The 20,061-nt window shown below is 32.2% G+C and overlaps 1 protein-coding gene across 1 annotated transcript in view; it reads right to left on the minus strand.

The window, feature by feature from the left end:
• The window catches only part of LOC118737273 (bumetanide-sensitive sodium-(potassium)-chloride cotransporter), a 27,209-nt gene that overhangs the window by 6,195 nt on the left and 953 nt on the right, over positions 1–20,061 (minus strand). The window contains exons 2-5 of the mRNA XM_036467681.1: positions 11,118–11,211; positions 442–826; positions 134–367; positions 23–70 (exon numbers count right to left, since the gene is read on the minus strand). Of these exons, the coding sequence (XP_036323574.1) occupies positions 23–70; positions 134–367; positions 442–826; positions 11,118–11,211 (761 nt within the window). The remainder of the gene's footprint in view (positions 1–22; positions 71–133; positions 368–441; positions 827–11,117; positions 11,212–20,061) is intronic.

Genomic DNA, 20,061 nt, shown 5'->3' on the forward strand with positions numbered 1-20,061 from the left:
CTAAAAAAGTCTTGATTAACGCCTTCCGAAAAGCGATAGTCGCCGCCAAAGTTTTCCATGAAATTGCTCCCTATCAAAAACATATAATCCAATTACTCTAATTTTAGTCCTGTATTAGAAGAAAAAAACCTACATGAGAAACCGACGAAACCTTTTGCTATAGCTTCCTCATTCCCACGTGGTCCAATCGCTGAGCCAATTAAGAAATTAAAAATAGCCAAAACTATAGTGACGATAAGGAAATTTTGCGCCTTCGACTCCCATTCCATGCCCACGCAGCAAATGAGTATCAACACCACTATGGTGCATACGCCAACAATGCGTACATCATTAATACCGCCATCGATGATCTTCAAGCCGTGATTTTCTGCAGAATGAAATGAAAAGATAGAACGTCTCTTAATTACTGTTATACTCATATTTTTTTGTTGTTTGACTTACTCAACAAATCGTTTAGCGAGTCGCAGAAGCCGATTGTATTCATGGATGCGGCAACAGCGTTGGCAAATGCAAAGACCACACCAACAGAAGCGCCGAACTCTGGGCCCAGTGAGCGTGAAATTATGAAATATACGCCGCCTCCCTTCACCTCACCATTCGTGCTGATCGCCGATAGTGAAAGTGTGGTGATCACGCAAACTACAGCCGAAATACCGATTATAATCAGTGACTGCAATATGCCAGACTCAGCGACTACCCAGCTAAGGCGCAAGAATAACATGACACCCCAAATGTTAAGTAGACACGGTATGACGACGCCATTTATCCAGCCCAGTTTGATTGAGTGGCTGTTGCTTTCGGGTGGCAGATCGGGCATTTGGATGCTCTGTGGGAGAGAAAAAATTAAAAAAAAAAAAAATAAATTTAGTTTTGATAAGAAAGAAGACATGCAATAATAGAAATCAGACTATAAACTGCTAAACTATTTATCTGCAGCTTAGTTGCTCCGGCGATCGGAAACCCAAAAGGGGGTAAATCCTATCCACAGAAGCGATGCAGAACCTTCTGGGTTCTAGATCACAAACACGCGTTTCGATGCACGGGTCAACCTTTAACCGTCGATGTACCAGTTATGACTACCTTCCTAGGCTTAAAATAGTTATCAAAGTTGTATCACAGCTGGCATCTATCGTCAAAGCTAATTGCCTCCTTTTGCTGTAAGAACAAGTTCTCAAAAAAAGTTAAAAAAAAACTATATAGATAAAGACTTTTAAATGTTGACCAAAGCATTTTTAGGCTATACGGCAATAAGGGACGCCGGCCACCAGCACAAATGTGCTACAATTTTAATTTAGTCTACTATAGCTACTCTAAGAGTGAAGTTGCTATTAATTCATATTGGAATCGATTTGTTGACTAATCCAAGAGGTGGGGTGCTACAACGCCATACGCAATAAGGCCATAATGGCTTAATTTCGCTTTCCGATTGAAAATTAAACCACAATTTCGATACGGCCTTATTTCCAACTGGAAATGGAAATAAAACCATTAGAGGCGAATTTTGAAAACTTAAATCATAATTATTTTAATTAGTGTTACCCAAAATAGATTTTAAGAAAGGTTGTTAGTTTTCGTGATTTATAAGTGCCGCCAGGAGTTAACATCGTAAATAATGTTCGGAATATATTTTCTACAGATAACTTTTGAAATATTAAAAAAAAAGTTTTTTTTTCCGTTCGCGGATTCGAAATACTGGGGTTTTAAAATGCCTCTATTTGATATCCCTTTTGACGAAATAATTTGATGATTAATACATTTTTCTGTTCACTTATTCAATAGCACGTTGTTCCCGGATAATGTGGGTTCGGAGAATTTGAACGCATACGTTTGATTTCGTCTCTAGTACGGAGTTCATAGAATATTGCGTGAAAATAATGGCGCTAGAGAAACCAAGTAACTTTTTGTAAATTGTTTCGCGAAAAAAATTTAATTAAATATTAAGCTGATACCTAATCATTTCACTCTCTTCTGTTTCTTTATAACCATGATAACCGTGATAAACCACACGACTATCTCTTCTAGACCCGGACTGAATAATAAAGAAACACGCCCTCGGTCAATTAATAGGAAAAATGGTGTGGCCAGACATGCATTTTTAGTTGAAGCGGTTGTAATTTCAATTATTACTTTATTACTCATTTGTACAATTTTGAATATGACTTTATTTCACTTCTGGATTGGTAATAACGTCATGTGGTTTTATTTCCAAAACCACATGGCCTTATTGCTTATATTGTTATTGCACCCCCACCAATCCAAGAACGCTAATTACACTGGTTTACAGCAAAATTGTTCTCCAGACGCCACAATCCAATTCCTATGTAGAATTGCTCGGTGATTCCGAAAATCGAGTTAACTTTTTTTTTCTAAATATGAATATGTTTTCGAGATATTTGCAATTTACCGTTACTCAGCTTAAAGCAAAAATTGGTTCCTTTTAATCACGTTTATCTTATGAACCAACTAAAAAATCTTAATATAAAATACGGAAAATGAAAGCCAATGAAATTCTCCATAAACCGTATATACATCACCTTCGGATAGGGCGTTTCTGACAAATTAATTAATCATTCCAGCTTTTTTTTTACTTTTTAATGAAAATAATTTCCCCATATAAAATATATTTGGAAACTTCAAACCTGCTGAGGCACGGTTTAATGTGCACAGAATTAAAAATATAAAGAAACGGATCCCCCTTACTTTCGGCATTCTTCAGTTCTGGGGGTGGCTGAAAAAAAAAAAGTTTTGCGCTACCCTACTGTACATTGGTATGTAGAAGCTATCGTTACAAGAAATAAGCACTGTCAATCACGCAGGGCCATACACATGCCAGCAAGGTGAAACTTTAAACTCTTCGCTTTCAAGTTCAAATCGGAAATTTCTCTACTTCACTCTCGGTTCAATGATATCGCACGAAAACAGCACTCTGCACACAGCTGTTCCCACACAACTCTAATTTCTAAGATAAATACATACATACCTACATATGTTTGTATGTTTGTGGGTATTAAATCAGAGCATTTAGCAGCTACAAATTTTGTGCTAATAGCCTTTAAATCATTCAATAGACTACAAATGAAACGCATAATGTGCTTTTATGGATGAAATTCTTTCTTTGCTTCGCTTTCAATCACTTCCCTCAATTGTTATTAAAAATATTTTTGTTTACCAAATCGTTTATTGACGTACAGCTTGTTTATGTGGAAATACACATACAACCATATACACATAAGCGTATGCATATGTACATATGTACATACATACATGTGTAAGCGTATATCTACTTGTAAATATACTAAGTGTATTTAAGTTAGTTTATGAACGCATAGAAATTTTATGAATGATAATTGAATAGATAAATAAGTATGTACATACATATATTCGGAGTAATTTTGGCAATTTTTATTTAAAATTTTATATGTATACATATTCGACTCGATTGTCAAATAAAAGGATTATTTTTTTTTTTTGCGGTACCATATGAAATATTCTATGTCGGTCAATGAAAGCAATTTTTTTCTGCTACTTTTTTTTATAAACAATTAAATATAACAAGTAAACAAAAACATTTGTAGCTTATTCAATTTTAGTAAAATAAAGTGCAAGTTTGGGGTTGATTTTTGGTAAGTTTTTTTTTGTTTTGTTGAAGGTGTCGCAAATTTTTTCTATTTATATATAAATTAACGAACATATTTCGTATAACAGAAAATGACTGAAACAAGTCAACTAAAACAAAAACAAGTTCTGGCTACTTCAAACTTGCACTTCATTATATTAAAACTAGCTTTTGCCAGCGTAAGCGTGAAATTTAGAATAAAGTATATATATTTTTATTTTTGGAGCGACAGTTGAGAATCAAATACCAATAAAATAGACCTGGAATGAATAGGCATAACTTGGTTGAAAAAAACCATTGTGCTTTTGGCTCAGTGTAAGTACATACATCCGTATAACGGTAATTTACAAAAATACTAAGCTAAATTCACTTAAAATCGATGATAGTATCAATCGCTTAGCAGAAAAAGAGATTGGAATCACAAATACATGCATATGTATATACATATGTATCTCGGATAACCGATTTATCGATTTTTGTCGGCATGAAGAATGTTCAAAAAGTAACTAAACAAATTGTCAAACATTTAGCAGAGATATTTGCAAGAAACTACATCAATATTGGACAAAAAAAAAAAAACTGCTTTGGCTCAGGAAAGCGTTCTTAAAAATATTACTTTATTAATAATTATGGCAATAATGATAAAACTGTGAACGAAATAACATTTGGCAAATCGTTATCTTCATCTTCGTGGAAAATAATTTATGATTTCGATTTTTTTTTTTTCAATTTCCATATAAAATAAGCTCAGAAGCGGTTTATTTAGCAACAGAAATCACTGCTAACAATAAAATGATTACAGCTTTGATTTACAAATCAAATGTTACTCATACGTCACGTACAGCGTTGAGGGCTATGTATCTAAGTATGTATATCTGTGTACTGATACATATGTATCGGACATTTGGTTTATTACATATTAAGGTTCTGTTCCTAGTACATATGTACGTATATTTGGATGTATTTATGTACATATGTATGCGCATTTATAAGACGATAATTTGGCATGTGATTTTTTCGCGTGTAGATGTTTGCGTACAGTAAGTACTATGTCTGTACATACATACTATGTATGTATGTAAGTGTGTATGCATGTAGTACTTGTATATTTGCATGTGCTAACAATGAATTTTTCAACGCAAAAATTTTCAATTATTCATTACCAGTTAGTCGTAGCGGAATTGAGGCAAATTTAAATTAATTAACGCATTGCTAATGAAATTTGATTAACATCATTAGATTAGCCAACATGACCAGATCACTCTCACACTCACTCGATTCGTCTAGTCATTTAACAAATATTCTCATGTTACCTATGTAATACATACATATCTACATACATATTAATTTTTATATTTTGTTTTGTGTGTTGGTTTTTTTTTTTTTTACTACTCGCGCTTTGGTGATAATAATCATAACTACAACTTCACGTACATACACTACTAATTCGCAACGTGGTGCTAATAATCAGCTAAAGGAAATAAGCAGCAGGCTAGCAATGAAATGACAATTGTTGCGCATCTTTACAAGTACAAGCACACACACATGTACATACATACATACATATATACATATGTATGTTTAATTTTTAGTCATTTGTTTTTGTTTGTGTTCACCGGGGAATTTAGTACACGCTTTAAATGATCGCAATTAAAAAAAAAAAAAAAGTTTTTGTAATTGTGGGAGCCTAAAATGCTTGGAATGTGCATAACCGGTGAGTACGCTCTATATGTATGTATGTGTGTATGTATGTATATTTTTACTAAGCGCGAGTGTAAGTGTTTTCTTCCGTTTGCAGTCTAAATACTGCACATACATACATACATACATACATATTTAGTAACGGTTGAACATTATTGAATTTGCCGCTAAATTAGTTTGCAAATAAATTATCTTTCACGTTCCTAGCACGAGCACATACATACACATTTGCATGTGTCTGCAAGTACAAGTATGTATATGTATGTATCTACGAGAATGTATACATACATATGTATGTTGAGTGATAAATCTAAACTAATTGATATTGATTGCTCTGCTTTTTTCGTCGGCTTGCTTTCTGAATGATTTCATTTATGAAATACTTTCGCAATAATTCCTTAAGGAATTGAAACGGTGTTGCATTTATATTTTTGTATTTAGTATGAAAAAGTTGATTTTTTTATTCAAAATTTTAGCATTTAAAAGGGGAATTTTGGCTGAGCTTCTCCCCAAAATTTTTGGTGTGCGTCCTGATGTTACAACAAAAACTAAAAGGACCTACAATTTTATGCCGGCTTAGTTCAACAGCAAAAACCAGTAGAATAAATTTTTTCCTTTTCATATAGAACTCGGGGTAAAATCAAGCAATACAAAAAAATTGTCATCAAAATTTTCAACTTTTCAATTCCATTTCTTAGAAAAATTTTGTGTATGCAGTTTTGTAACTCTATAAGTATAATAAGGTGCCAGTTTCAAGTCTCTAAAATGTACCGATGATTTGATTGAGAATTTTTTTTTGGTAGAGGGTGTCGCGCATTTTTTCTATAAATGTACGATAAAAATAGATTTTGTTCATACGTTATATGGAAGAAAATGTGAAACATCCTTGACAAAAAAAAAAAATTATCAAAAAACAACGGGAATTTTTTAGAGACTTGAAATTTGCAAATTTAATGGGCTACAAAACTGCACACTCAAAAATTTTGTAAGAACTGCAATTGAAAAGCTGAAAATTTTGATGACAATTTTTTGGTATTTCTTGAATTTTTTCCGAGTTCTCTACGAAATTGAAAAAAAAAAAACGATTCTGCTGGATTTTGCCGTTGAACTAACTATATATTTATAAAAAATAAGAAAAATTTGGTATGGAAAATATAAAAAAAGAAACGTCAGGATATTCATATTTTTTCACGCAGACTGTATATGTATTTAGAAAGCTTGTTTTATTACCGAAAACATCCAGCTATTGCAAAAAAAGATGCGGGAATTTATTTATAAAAAAATTTAACTTATTTTGCGCCACTTCGACCAGTAGGTTTTAAAATTTATCTGCTCTTCATGCACATATTTTCAGAACAAAATTTGTGTTTAAATTTCAGATAAATTTTAAAACCTACATGAGAAAACGGTTTAGAACGGTTGAGAAAAAGTTTTGTTGTTAAGGGTTTCTATAGATTATCTGTATGTTATAGAATCCGTTTATTCTACATACTTCGTTATCTATGTATATATTTATGTAAATAAAAAATATAATGTATGAGAAAATTTTCCTAAAAATTTATAAACATATATTGTTTTTAAGTACTTTTCCTGAATTTATCATTATTAATGCGAGTACAATAAATTTTGGCAACAACAGATATCCCTTCTGGCTTATCACCTGAGTACTTAGTAATTGTATCGAATTCAAAGAAGTGATTGTCACATTGGAGTGGTTTTCAATGTCGTGGATTTTTCGTTTCAAATGTTTTTGTTTTTTTTTTTTTTGCAATTTAATTGTTTGTAACGTTTTCAATTCCACTAGTTTGTATTTTTCCCCATTCTAAAAGTGTCCACACGTAGCTATCTTTCCGGTTGTATCTGGTTCTGTCAGTCATTTAACATACTGATGACATGTTCGATATTACTGAAGCTGCCACCGACAACGATGTTGTGTTATTTTTATTATCTCAACTGTTTTTGTTTTTTTTTTTGATTATTTTTTGCGCTAACCGTTGCTACTGCATTCTCCGCTATTATCGACCAACAACACTCAGCTGATGTTCTTGTTAACTACATAATGTTGTACCAATGTAGTCGTATGTGCATACATATGTACATAGGTATGTATGTGGGACATTCCAGCCCAAAAAAAATAATAAACTAGACTAACAAATTATACACTCATTGCCAATCAGAACAAAACAAACGTACAATTTTGACAATCACTACATCTCAGATTGCTTCTTAACTTTTTATTTTATAGTACCAACTAAGAGAACACCCATAAATTAGCGAAAAATTGGCCGATTGGGACATGTTTTTTTTGGAAATTTTTCTTTTTGGAACATGCAATCGAAAAAATTTTCAAAACCCCATTTCCGTAAAATTTTTCATGTAAAATGTTGATTTCCAAAAGCATGTACTTATCGATTTTCTTAAACATTCTTTCTAACAAACTATCACTCACTCCCCAACTTTTCTTTTTTTTCCAATTTTTAAGTGCCAAGATCTCTGACTGCGTCAATTCAAATGCATTAATAACAAAGTAAAACACTGGATTCATTGTAGAGGAAGAAATTCTCAGCATAATTACAGTGGGATGCAATACGCTAGGGAAGTACTAAATACGCTACGATTAATCACTTTCGCGTAATCCATTGTTATCGCTTTCCTTAAAGTTTGATCAAACAATTGGACACTCGTACGAGTTGCAGTTTTTGACAACAACTCTCAATGTGGTATCTCTCGAAATACCTGCAACTAACTTTAGAGTCGATTTGACGCAGTCAGGCGTTGAGTTGGACAAAATTGGTTAGTTTTTTCGTTATTCGAAAATTGGAAAAAAAACTGCATTGTTATCTCATTATCATGCTAGGAAATCTTAAAAATTTAAAAATTATTATATATTGCAAAGGTGTTTCGAAAATAAAAAATGAAAATTATTTTTAAGCAAAAAACATAGCCGAGTTCAATTCTCATATAAAAACTTTGGAGTGCTATTAATTTCTTCATGATCCTATGATCGGATCCAAACCTTTTCGATAAAAAAAAAGAATTATCGAAATCGGTTTGAGCGAGGTTCAAAGTTATACATAAAAAAAGTATTCGACGAATTGATAGCCTGCTTCTTTTTTTGAAGTCGGTTAAAAAGTGCACCCAATCGGCCATTCTTCCAAAACTTATGGGTATTTAAAAAAAAAGTTTTGTTTTCAAAAATCAATTCAGGAAATCTTCTCCCATTCGATACTATACAAGTAACATAAAAATTTATCAAAAAATCGGTGATGCAAAAGTCACATGCTATCCGAGTTAGGCTGGAATGCCCCATGTACATACATATATACATATGCACGCATGTTTTTAGAGTTGTAAACACGTTATTCGCGGCAATTCTAAAGGGAGTGCGAGAGTCGTAGCAAATGCAACTGGTGTGGCGACAGCTGTCATTGTTTTACATATTTTACGACACTATTGCATTGTTGTTATCCTCAGACAACTTGGCGTTGAGTAAATGATTTGTTTATGACCTTTTTTTGTTGAAATAAATTATTTTTAAACTATATATGTTTATTGATGTCAAACGTCAGTAAATGTTAACTTGTAACAATTTACGAAGCTACTGTTTAAATATAAAGATTTTTATAAAAAAAAACAACCTAACAAATACCCGCCGTGTTTCACTGCGCCTGAAAAGTATTTTTGTGTTGTTTGATACCCGCATTGTAGTATTTCATTTATTTTATCAATTTAATTAAATACAAATTTTCAAACAGGTGGCAGCACTCCTTGTTTTGCGGCAGTAAACTTTCCTAAGCCTCCTCAGTGTGATGCCCATATTGCAATATTTAATTTATATTAACAAAGAAATGAAATTAAAATTTTCAAACATGTGACAATCTCCACAAAAATATTTTCGGCAGTAAGCATTCTTAAGCCCCTTTCTTTTGCGAGCCATATTGCAATACTTACATACATTATCTTATCAATTTACTTAAACTGCAATTTTCAAACAGGTGGCAACTGTCTAATTTTTTTCTTTCTATATTTTAAGTGAAAGCTACCTAGGTGAAAAGTACATTCAATTCCATGCATTAGTTTTCGAGTGATGCGCGTACAAACATACACACAGAGAAACAGCCAGACAGACAGACGGACAAAAATTCTAAAAATTCTTGATTGGGCTTCTTTTGGTCTAATAAAGACCCCTCATACTGACACTGTATATAGATGTGTATCTATGTAAGTACATAGCATGTATGAAGATACACACATACATGTGTATAAGTAAATACTCATACATATATAAGAAACACAAAATCATTAATTAATCGAAATAAACTGAAGTGCAATTGGCAATCGTTTAAGTGGACACAGCCTGGCCAATGTTATGAGGATTACCGGACTTTACTGGTATAAACAGCTCAAGATATTCGAATGTACATAATGCATACATAGGAACATTGGCGTAGCCAAGGGGGGGGCGGGAGGTTTGAACATCAAAACTCCATGCCGCAAAAAAACAGCTTTACTCCTACAGTGGAATGAATTATAGAAAAAATTGCTGAAAAATCGAGGAAAATAAAAAATTTTTTGGAACTATTTTATCTAGTTTTAATAAAATTCTGGTTTAACAATTTTTATTATAAGATTTTTTATTTAAAATTTTGTTTTAATTCTTTGTTAATTTCATGTAAATAAAATGCAATTTATGAAACCTTAAAAAGTTTAAATATGTAAGTATGTACTTTAATGCACCTGCATTACATTCATGCAATGTATGTGTGAGAGCAAACAATTTGAAAAATAGTAATATTTGTAGCGAATTTTCGTTATTTTTTGGTGGTTTATCTTTAGACCATTTACTGAGATAGGGCGATTTTGCAATAAAAAACGAAATTTATTCATGCGTTATTATATGGAAGAAATTGACAAAAAAAAAAAATCAACGGTAATTTTAAACGGCTTGAACCTTGCGCATTAAAATTGAATGGGCTACAAAACTGCATACTCAAACGATTTCGAAGAAATCTATTTAAAAAATTAGTTTTTGTGAACTTTTTGCAAGCTTTGAAACTTTTATCCCTTCGAGCTGTATTTTAAAATAAATTTTTTTTTAAATGAATAAATAAACATAAGTTGCCAACAACATCATTTTGAATTTCGCTGCTATTATTTTACTCGCAAGTATATGCATGCAATTGAACATACATACATACATACATACATACATATGTTAAGTATAAAATATTGCAATTAAATTATGATTTCGTTATTATTGCTGCCTTCGTCTGGCTTTTGTATTTCAATTTTGAAGTGGCTGTATACTCTATAAAGAATATCTAAATTATGTACACATCTACATATATACATACATATATGTATGTAGTCAGTTAACCTAAGCACTCTATATTGTCTGATCTAAATAAGCCTAGTGTTTATATCATAAATATCAATAACCATTTTGAAGATTTTTAAAATAAAGTATATAAGTAGTGGGATTTGTTATAAATTCTAATTTGAACTAGTTCACAAGCTCGTAATATATATTCCCCAGCAAATTTTGGTGATTAAGATTTTGAGTGAAAATGCTGTAAAAACCTGACCCTATTCTTATTGTTTGGTACTGTAACCGCCCAAGAGATTTTGGCCGATTTCCCCAACAGTTCCACTAAAATCTTGGTGGAAGCCAGACTAAATTGTTCTCCTTCGAAACAGCAAAGTATTACACCAATTTGAAACCAAATCAATATTATAACTGACAATAGGAATTAGGAAGAAAAAAATTTGTAATTTATTAGTTCACGCTTAGTTGGCTTACCTGTTCTTGCAGCTCGCCATGCAGTTCGCCAATCGATGGCCTCTTCATATTACGCTTTGATATTCTGTAATTATCTAATCTCGGCAGCGCTTCCCTGTAAAATAAAAAGATTAATAAGATTACATAAGTTTCCAGTTTCAAACACTTTAAAACTATTATTGCTATTTCGCAAGTACATAGTGTCATACACGTAATACTATATATGTATGTAAATATAAGGTAATACTATGTTTACATATAAGTAGATTATCCTAATTTTCGAGCTTAACTCCCTACTCTGTAATTAGAAAAAGAGTTTAGCCATTCAAAATTCGTCCCTTGTTAATCTGTAATTATAAAATAATCTCAGATTTAATCGATAACTTTTCAGTGTCCAACCAAGTTTTATCGATTGTTTTTGCGAAGAAGAGGAGAAATGCCAAATGTAAAAGTAAACCAAAATGTTAAGTTAAAATATATTTATATTGCTTAATGTAGCAGAAAAAAGTGCACATGGTGGCGCAGAGAAGAACCACAACTTTTCCCTGAGATGTGAGAATAACAAGCACAACAACTTTTACGGCTAATAATCTGAGATTTGCCTGTGTAAACGGGGTGATTAAAAAACGAGCTTTGATTGAGTTAATATTTAAATGTGAACATAACTTAAGGGTAATATTGTTGAAGTAGCTTAGATTATTGAGTTTTATTTGATCAGTGCGTTAAATGGCTATATAAATCGGCCTAACGAAACAAAGACAACTCTATGTTTACATATCTTTTAAATATCCTGGTTTTACATAAAAGCAATTTAAAATGCAACAAAAAATTCACCGATTGTTATGAAATATATCTACTGGGAAATTTTGCAGAAAGGGTGTTAAGATTTTAAAATGAGTGTTACCAAACCTTCAATTGAAACCGTTAAAAATATTTTAGCATAGATTTTAAGAAAGAAAGCATGAAAGTTCTAATTGGGGAAAGTTTTGAGGTTGTTACTTTCCATTCCCTGCATAGTGTTTTTTTATCAGGGACGTGAACCGGTTTTGAACCGGAAAACCGTTTTTTTCTATCAATTAACTGAACCATTAAGCGAGCCGAAATTTTCCACAAATGTTTGATCCGAACCGAAAACCGAACTACTTTTCCTAAAGGTTTAAAAGGTTCGTTTCAACCAATTTTCAATAGATAAATTTACCCACATTTTGCTTTTTGTTAAATATGGTAATACATACGATGTTTGTTTACCAAAGGGCAATAACAAATGTGATGGCAACGCATCTTATTTGACAGACACTTGGCACTTATCATTGCGTGTTGTTGCACTTGACCAGGGCTGCCAATTTAGCTCTTTTCCCGTCAAATCTGTCTTTTTCGAAGTCCATTTAGCGGCAGGAAATGAGAAATTGCGGGAAATCCAACTTTTTGAGAAATTGTTTGACTTGCCCGTGTTGTTTTTTGTCGAAAAATGACATCGACGTCGAAAACCATGGATTAAGAGCAATTTTGAGCAGAAGTTCAAACTTATACGGATGCTGGTGGCAATCAATTGTTTCCCGATCTGGCGGAATTTGCACTTAATTTACATTCACTACCTTAGTCTAATGCAGACCTGGAACTTTATTCAGTCAGTTTAACTTGGTGCAAACAACTTTTATTCTTATTTTTCATTTCTGATGAACTTCGATCCCACCTCATGCACTTGACACTTGACACTTTTGCATTATTGTTTTTTAATTTCCAAACCGTTGAACCGAACCGAATCCCCGGTTCAAAGCTCAAAAAACCGCTGTGACGAACCAATCCAAAAGTGGAAACCACAACCAAACAAAAGTGAACCGAACCGACCAAATTTTTTCCCTCCCTGGTTATTATTATTAAGAAAATAAAAGCAAAAGGTCATTTGGAAGAAAGGTCAAAAGTGAATGTTTTTAAGAAATTACCGCTTTAAGTTTTCGGAAGAGTTTCTCCTTTTGATATTGGCAGTCGAATAAACAAAGTCTCCAAAAACAACATACCTTATTTTTGAAAGTGAAAAGCGGGTGGCGTATGGATAGGAAAGTTTCTCTTAAATTTTGTTGCATGCAGCATAGTGTGGAAATGAATTTTTTTTGTCAAAATCTAATATCCAGAGAACAAACACAAATAGCGCAACAAATGCAACGATATTTTAGTAGCCAATTTCATGCAATTTAAGCCTGAAACTTTTTAAAAAGTTTTAACCACATATATTTGCTGTAATTGCACAAAGAAATCTACTTTTCATGCTTTGATAACCTACATATGATTTTTAACTTCTTCTGGAAATGAAGTTTGAAATATTTCCAAATAAAATACATTTAAATAATAAATATTTAAAGACTCCATATCTTAAAAAAAAAAATCAAAAAATCTTTATTACCACAAAGTTGAGGCAAGCAAACCATGATACTTGTCACAGACGTATGGTTATCTTCTCAGCAACTTTCATTAGGGTTATCAAAGCGGGGCTAATGTTCTTTACATGCTGATGTTAGGTCAAAAAAGTAGAAAAAAATTAAAAATTTTACCTTTAAAGGCCATTTGAAAGGTCTGATTGCATGATGCAATTCGCCGGCTTTAAAGCTAACCTTTCTGTTTGAGATCTTTGTAATCGACTTGTTTAAAAAAATAGTCGAATTAATTTAATCGTCTGGTCGTTTACTTTCAAGTTTTTAACTAAATAATCGTCCAGAAGCAACCAGTCGACTAACGGTTCATTTTCGATTTTTCGACTAACTATTTGTTTGCTTTCAAAATACATTAGTTTATTTATATGCATATGTATGTATTTTGATAACTTATGCTTATTGACAAATATTGACTATTCGAATAATTTCGGTTAGTCGATATTGATTTTTTTTTAGTAATATGAGAAAGAAGAATCTATAAAAAATAAATGCCATCGTTTACTATAAAGTTCGCTGCAGGAAATTCCCAATAATAATATCCAATTGTTTATTTAAACTTTTTTTTTTCATAGTAACTATAATTTATAGATCCGCCAAAAATCCCAAAAAATGCAATGAGGGGACCAATAAAAATTGTTAGTAGTGTTAAAAATGGTTAAATAAACAATTGGGTATTATTAATGAAAGTTTCCTGAAGAGAACCCGAGTTTCCCGATCAAAAAATATTGGTTTTCAAGTATTTTATACCATTTCTACGAAAAGATGTTTTTTCCCATATAAAATACGTGAAATACTTTGAGCGCTTTGAGCGACCTTTAAATATTTTTTAATTTCAAAATAAAAATATAGAGGTATATTTTTTCGATATAGAGCAATCCTAGGGGGTAATCACATTAAAATTCCAACTTTAATATTTTTGGACCACCCTAATGTACATACATAGGAGTACATATACTCGCATGTTGTATGTATTCACGGTATATTGCGGTGCGTTACATTCAAATTAAATAATGTTATGCAAACATACTTAGGTACATATGTACATATGTATGCACATGTATACTTCTGCGTGTGTATGAACGCTTAAAGATGTTTTATACTGTACGAGTATTTATTTATGTAAAATATTTTTTTTAGCGTACAGAAATATCAAAATGAAAAATTCGGCAAATTGTTTCATGGTAGTACATACTACTTATGCACGTGTGTATTTATGTATGTATGTATGTATGTAGATATGTAGGACGCAACATTTTCTTTTTGGGGAGCAGATTTGAATGATTGAAATCCACTTTTATACAAAAGTTTTGCTAATTTAAATTTTCGTTTTTATTTTGAGTATATACAAAACTGCAGATGTGTATGTTCATCCATTCCCACTAGAACTTGAAGATAATGCTCCCTATGTGAAGGATAAAAGAGTACTCCTCTTTGCTTGATTTCGCAGCAATAAAGGTGATTTCTCGGATTTTTACTTCTTTATTACTCGTTTCGGAGCCAAATGGGAAATCGTTTTAAGGGGATTACTCGCCCCCCTCGGACATCTCATGTAAAAGGAGTATACAGAATTACATACTTATAGACAGCAGCATAGAGAGCAATGCGGAGTATTCGTAAACTCGCAAAGGAGTACTAACAGAGCAATCGTAAGGTGCTCCTAGGTTCTACTGGGTAAGTAAATACTTACACATTTGTACATAAGTATAAGTAAAACAGTATGTATGTACAATTATGAAATATACGGTTTGGCTGCTGTTTTTGTTTGCAAATACTTCCGCATGATTTTTTATTTTTTATTTTTCAATTTGGGTTAAATAAAAGCAGACACACAGCTTATACCCGAAAGATAATTGCACTTTAAGCAGATGCGCAATCAGGACCGGATCTACGGGGGTGGAAAATAGGTTAACGTTATCAAGAGTTATAGAGTAACGGTGGGCAAATGCGGCCCTTTGCTTAGCAAACATTATTTTTTGTTCGCAGTGGATAAAAATATACGTATATGCGAAAAGCAAATTTATCTGTTTAAAAGAACACCACTAAAATTTCCGGCAATCACATCGATTTAAATTTATTTGCCTAATTTTTATCGCGCTTCCAACATAGAATTGTTTTCGTACAAAATTACGCAAAAAAACTGTCAATTTCCAACTCGTTCGTTTTTAGGCATGCCATTGTTACGACTATCGAAAGTTCGATGATACGATTCGGATTGCACCATACCATTTCTACGATTCGCAGCAAACTCCGAATACGAAAGTGTTCCAGAATACGGGTGAAAGCTTTGCCATTGCTTGAGTTCCGGCAACAAGTACCATTTTTAAAATATCCGCTGTTGAAAACAGCTGCGTGCCGTATATTTTCAATTTTCGGTACAACGTATAACTGTGAGTCTTTGCAATCTACAATGCAATTCGTAAAGTCAAAATACCGTTCACAATTAGTTGCATTCGCGTACCTGATTATTATTGAAAGTTATAAAAACTATCAGGTTTTTGTGTTTGTGGAAAGTAGGGGGAAATTGAGAGCGCAAAATGACATTTCATTTTGACGGAAAGCTGCTAGTTTCTGCTGGAAAAATTTTTGCCAACAAGAAAACAGCTAATCAAAAACAGCTGGTTGGAATTTGCGCAAATCTCTTTATTGATTTTGATGGATTGGAAGTTAAAATAGTAAAATGCGACTAATTAAACTTGTAAGAAGTATGTAATTACTCGTTTAGTCAGTGAACTGTGTCAGGATAAGATTTCAGGACTTATTTTCTTACGTTTTCCATTTTATACTTTTGAATGTTAACAAAATTTCTATCAGCTGTTCGTCGAACTTGCAAGTTTCTGCAAATTTTTCGCTTGTAAGAAAACAGATGACATTTCGCCGAAATTTTGCTGTTGGACATTTTTTACTGTAGATTTTAAACGAACGTACCTATTGACTAATCAACATTTAACAGAACTCTTTCGCGAGCGGCTTTAACTGACGTAAAACCAAATTTTGAAAATTTGGCCAAAGGGATACTTGGAATTTTCTTTAATATCTATCTTACGTACATTAGAATAATAATAAAATTAATATTATTCATTTCTAATAACAATTTTATTTAAAAATAAAACTTTTGCTTTTGTTGTTTTTTTTGGCTCTTTGTAGCATTTAGAATTTACATGTGATTCTTTTCGACCTCGGCCTTGCCCACCCCTGTTATAGAGGAACATACATAAAAAAAAATATTGCACCGAATTGCAAACCTCCTACTTTTTGAACTGTAATAAACAGATACATTTATTTATTTAAAACACACAATAATTGAACACCACGCAGACAGCATTAATTCAAATCATAAGATGAAAATTGGTCCCATTACAAGTGGAAATCCAAAGGGTGAAATAAAAAAAAAAAAATAAATTATAAAAGCAGTCTACCATTTTTGTGGGCCATTTTTTAAATTTTGGGGTATACAGGTGTATAGGTGGATAGGATCTATGCATAAAAAGTCAAATATAACACAAAAACAAAACGAACTATGTATATGCATGTATGTACGAGGGAAATTTGAAAAGCCAGCGACTTCTTGAATTTCGCGTGCAGTAACTTTTTTTTAGGGATACTGAGACCAAAATTCTATGAAAATGAGTGAGTGAGCCATGCCTCATTAAACCATTTGAAAACGTATGTATATACCTATATTTTAAAAGTTTGTTAATCCGTAATTTTACGCATTTGCTTTTCCTCAAAATGCTGAATCAATTTTTTCTGCCTGTTTTTTTTTTTTATTTTTGTTGTGATTCTGCTTTTAGGTACTCTGCAATACTTAGCTGGAATAACCCATTTTTCATCGGCTTGTGTTGCCTCTCAAAATATCAAATATTTACATATGTATGCACATACATACTTATGAGTAAATACTTGAATGCGAATGTACTCGTACAAACAGCGAAAATGAAATGTGTTTTTTTTTTTTTTTTTTCAAAAACTCTTTCAACTTTTGATGGGCGAAAATAAATATCGAATGAATGCAAATCTGCGATATTTTTGGAAAATTTCAAAACGAAATTTCTGTTTTGTTGAAGTGCATGTACATATGTATGTACATATGTAAGTATATTTACATATACATATGCCCGTTTGTATAAGTACACATTCTGTATCGTGCGAAACCTATGCGTAAATTGGCGATTTTTCCCATTGACAAGGGTCATATACCGTTTTTCCAAGGCGGTGAAACAACGATTTTAGGGCCTAACCAAAACTATGCCGGAGCTATAGTATTTATCGGTGATATGCAAAATCAAAGAGGATGAGTGGTCAAATGAAAATCCGCAAAGATTTTTTTTTGTATGAAAAATGAGCAGAAAAACGTGTTACTTAGGTGTACGTGGCGTATGAGTAACTTTCTTTCCTGGTCATTTTTTTCAGACGAAAAATCTTTGTGTAATTTCATTTGACCACTCATTATTTCTTATGCATCCATCGATTTTCTTCATTAGTAATGTGATAGTTTTTGTAACTGAACAGGTTTTAGCACGAATGCGAAAATTTGGCACAGAAACTGTTATTTTTTAATTTTTTTCCTCTGTTAAAATTTGATTTTTAAAATTTTTTCATTAAAAAATAAAAAAACCTGGAATGATTAATTAATTTTTCTGAATCTATAAGCCCTATCGGAACCAATTTTTGCTTTAAGCTGAATAACGGTAAATTGAAAATATCTCGAAAACGTATCCATATAAAAAAAAATTAACCCCATTTTCGGAATCACCGAGCAATTCTACATGGGAATTGGATAGTGGCATCCATAGAACATTTTTGCTGTGAACCAGTCTTATCAACAATTGCTTAAAAACAAAATTATCACTGGATTTGAATTTTTCATTTTCAAAAAAAAAATAATAATTATTTTTAAAACAAGGCTATGCAAATTACAAAACTTAGTTGGAATAAATTGAGTCAAATTCGCGAGAAATATTTGTTATTCCTATTCTTTCTTTCTTTTTTTAATCCCATTAATTTTTTTGTGCTATTATACTTTAAGATTTTTTTTTTTTTGATACTTTAAGATTTTCGCCAAAGTATTTCGGATATTTGGACCGATTTGAAAATACATTCAAAAATGTTATTATTTTGATTCCTTTAAAAATGTTAAACTTTTCTCTTTTACGATTTATTTTTGCAAACGATTAAAAAGACTCTTCTCTCCTCACTTTAAATAATTATTTAAAAGTCATTACCATGATTCAATAATGAAAGGTTTTGTAAGAAAAACTTTCTCTCGCTCTAATTTTATCAATGACACTCCCACCATACTCCTAAAAACAAAAACAGTGATATTTCTTTTCCAAATATCTTTGCAAGTTTTAAGAACATTTTTAAATTGTTAGTAGTGAAATTTTTACTTTTTAAATTTGAAGAAATGTTTGTTCTTCATTCGCTGGCGCCAACAAGACAAAATGGGTGAGCATCGTTGGACTACAGAAATTCAATGTAGGCTAAGGAGACGAAATTCTCTTAAATGCCGAAATATATTTGTCGATATTCGTGGAGACCTCTTGATTCTGCCAAGCATGCAATGGTTTTGGTAAATGAGCCAACGAAGGTATTTAGGTATTGTCCTCCACAACACACTCCTGGTGTCTCCGAATGATTCTTTGACGCAATATAATATTGCCAAACCGCAACCATAGGCCCAATTGTCACACGACAGCTCGGTTTAGTCAATGGCGCGATGTATGTAATTGCACACTTAAAAGGTTTACGCACGAGGCGAATGTTGGCTGGCGACCAACTTTGTTGAAAGCGATTAGTTGCAAAGTTGAACAATGCAAACGCCTTTTTATGGCGAATATTTTTATATTTTTTTATATTTTGATATTTTTAATCATTCAAATTTTCGGTCAACCCGGCGAATGGTTAATATTCTGACAGTTGTATAGTCTCCCCAGAATATTAAAAGTGCGACATCAAAGAATTCGAATTACCATATTCGAAACAATCGAGCCATATCCGCGAAGGAAACCTAAGCTCCAAATTTTTTTATTTGCCGTTTTTTTTTGTTTAATAAATACTGCATATTTTCCACAAACAAATAGCTTCTTCATATCCATCATCTGTCAAACAAATACAACAAAAAAAAAAGCTGAAAGTGGACCATCCATTCTCGAGTTATGCGCCATCTGACGTACGCAAGTTTGGTATATACATAGAAATATTTATTTTCAATAACAATCGGGGGTTATATTCGATGTAAATAAGCTTGTTTAAATTAAATAATTAAATCAAATTCGTTTTTGTTTTAAAATACCACCATTCACTATTATCCACACCTTTTTATGGAATTTAGCTCCCATTTTAGGAAGTGTGATTGAATTCTTCCCCTTTTTCCCCTGCTTCCATAAACCATCCCTGTGGGTGGGAGTGCCAAATTTTAGAAAAAAGCTACTTACAAAACCTTTAATAATTGAATCATGAGTCATTACAACGAAAATCGTTTTCCACGTCAAAACAAAAAATAAAACAATTATGTATGTAGTATGTTCCATGATAAA

Source organism: Rhagoletis pomonella, unplaced genomic scaffold (genome assembly GCF_013731165.1).
Source record: "Rhagoletis pomonella isolate Grant_MI unplaced genomic scaffold, Rhpom_1.0 Rhpom_scaffold_00001, whole genome shotgun sequence".
Taxonomy (NCBI): Eukaryota; Metazoa; Arthropoda; class Insecta; order Diptera; family Tephritidae; genus Rhagoletis; species Rhagoletis pomonella.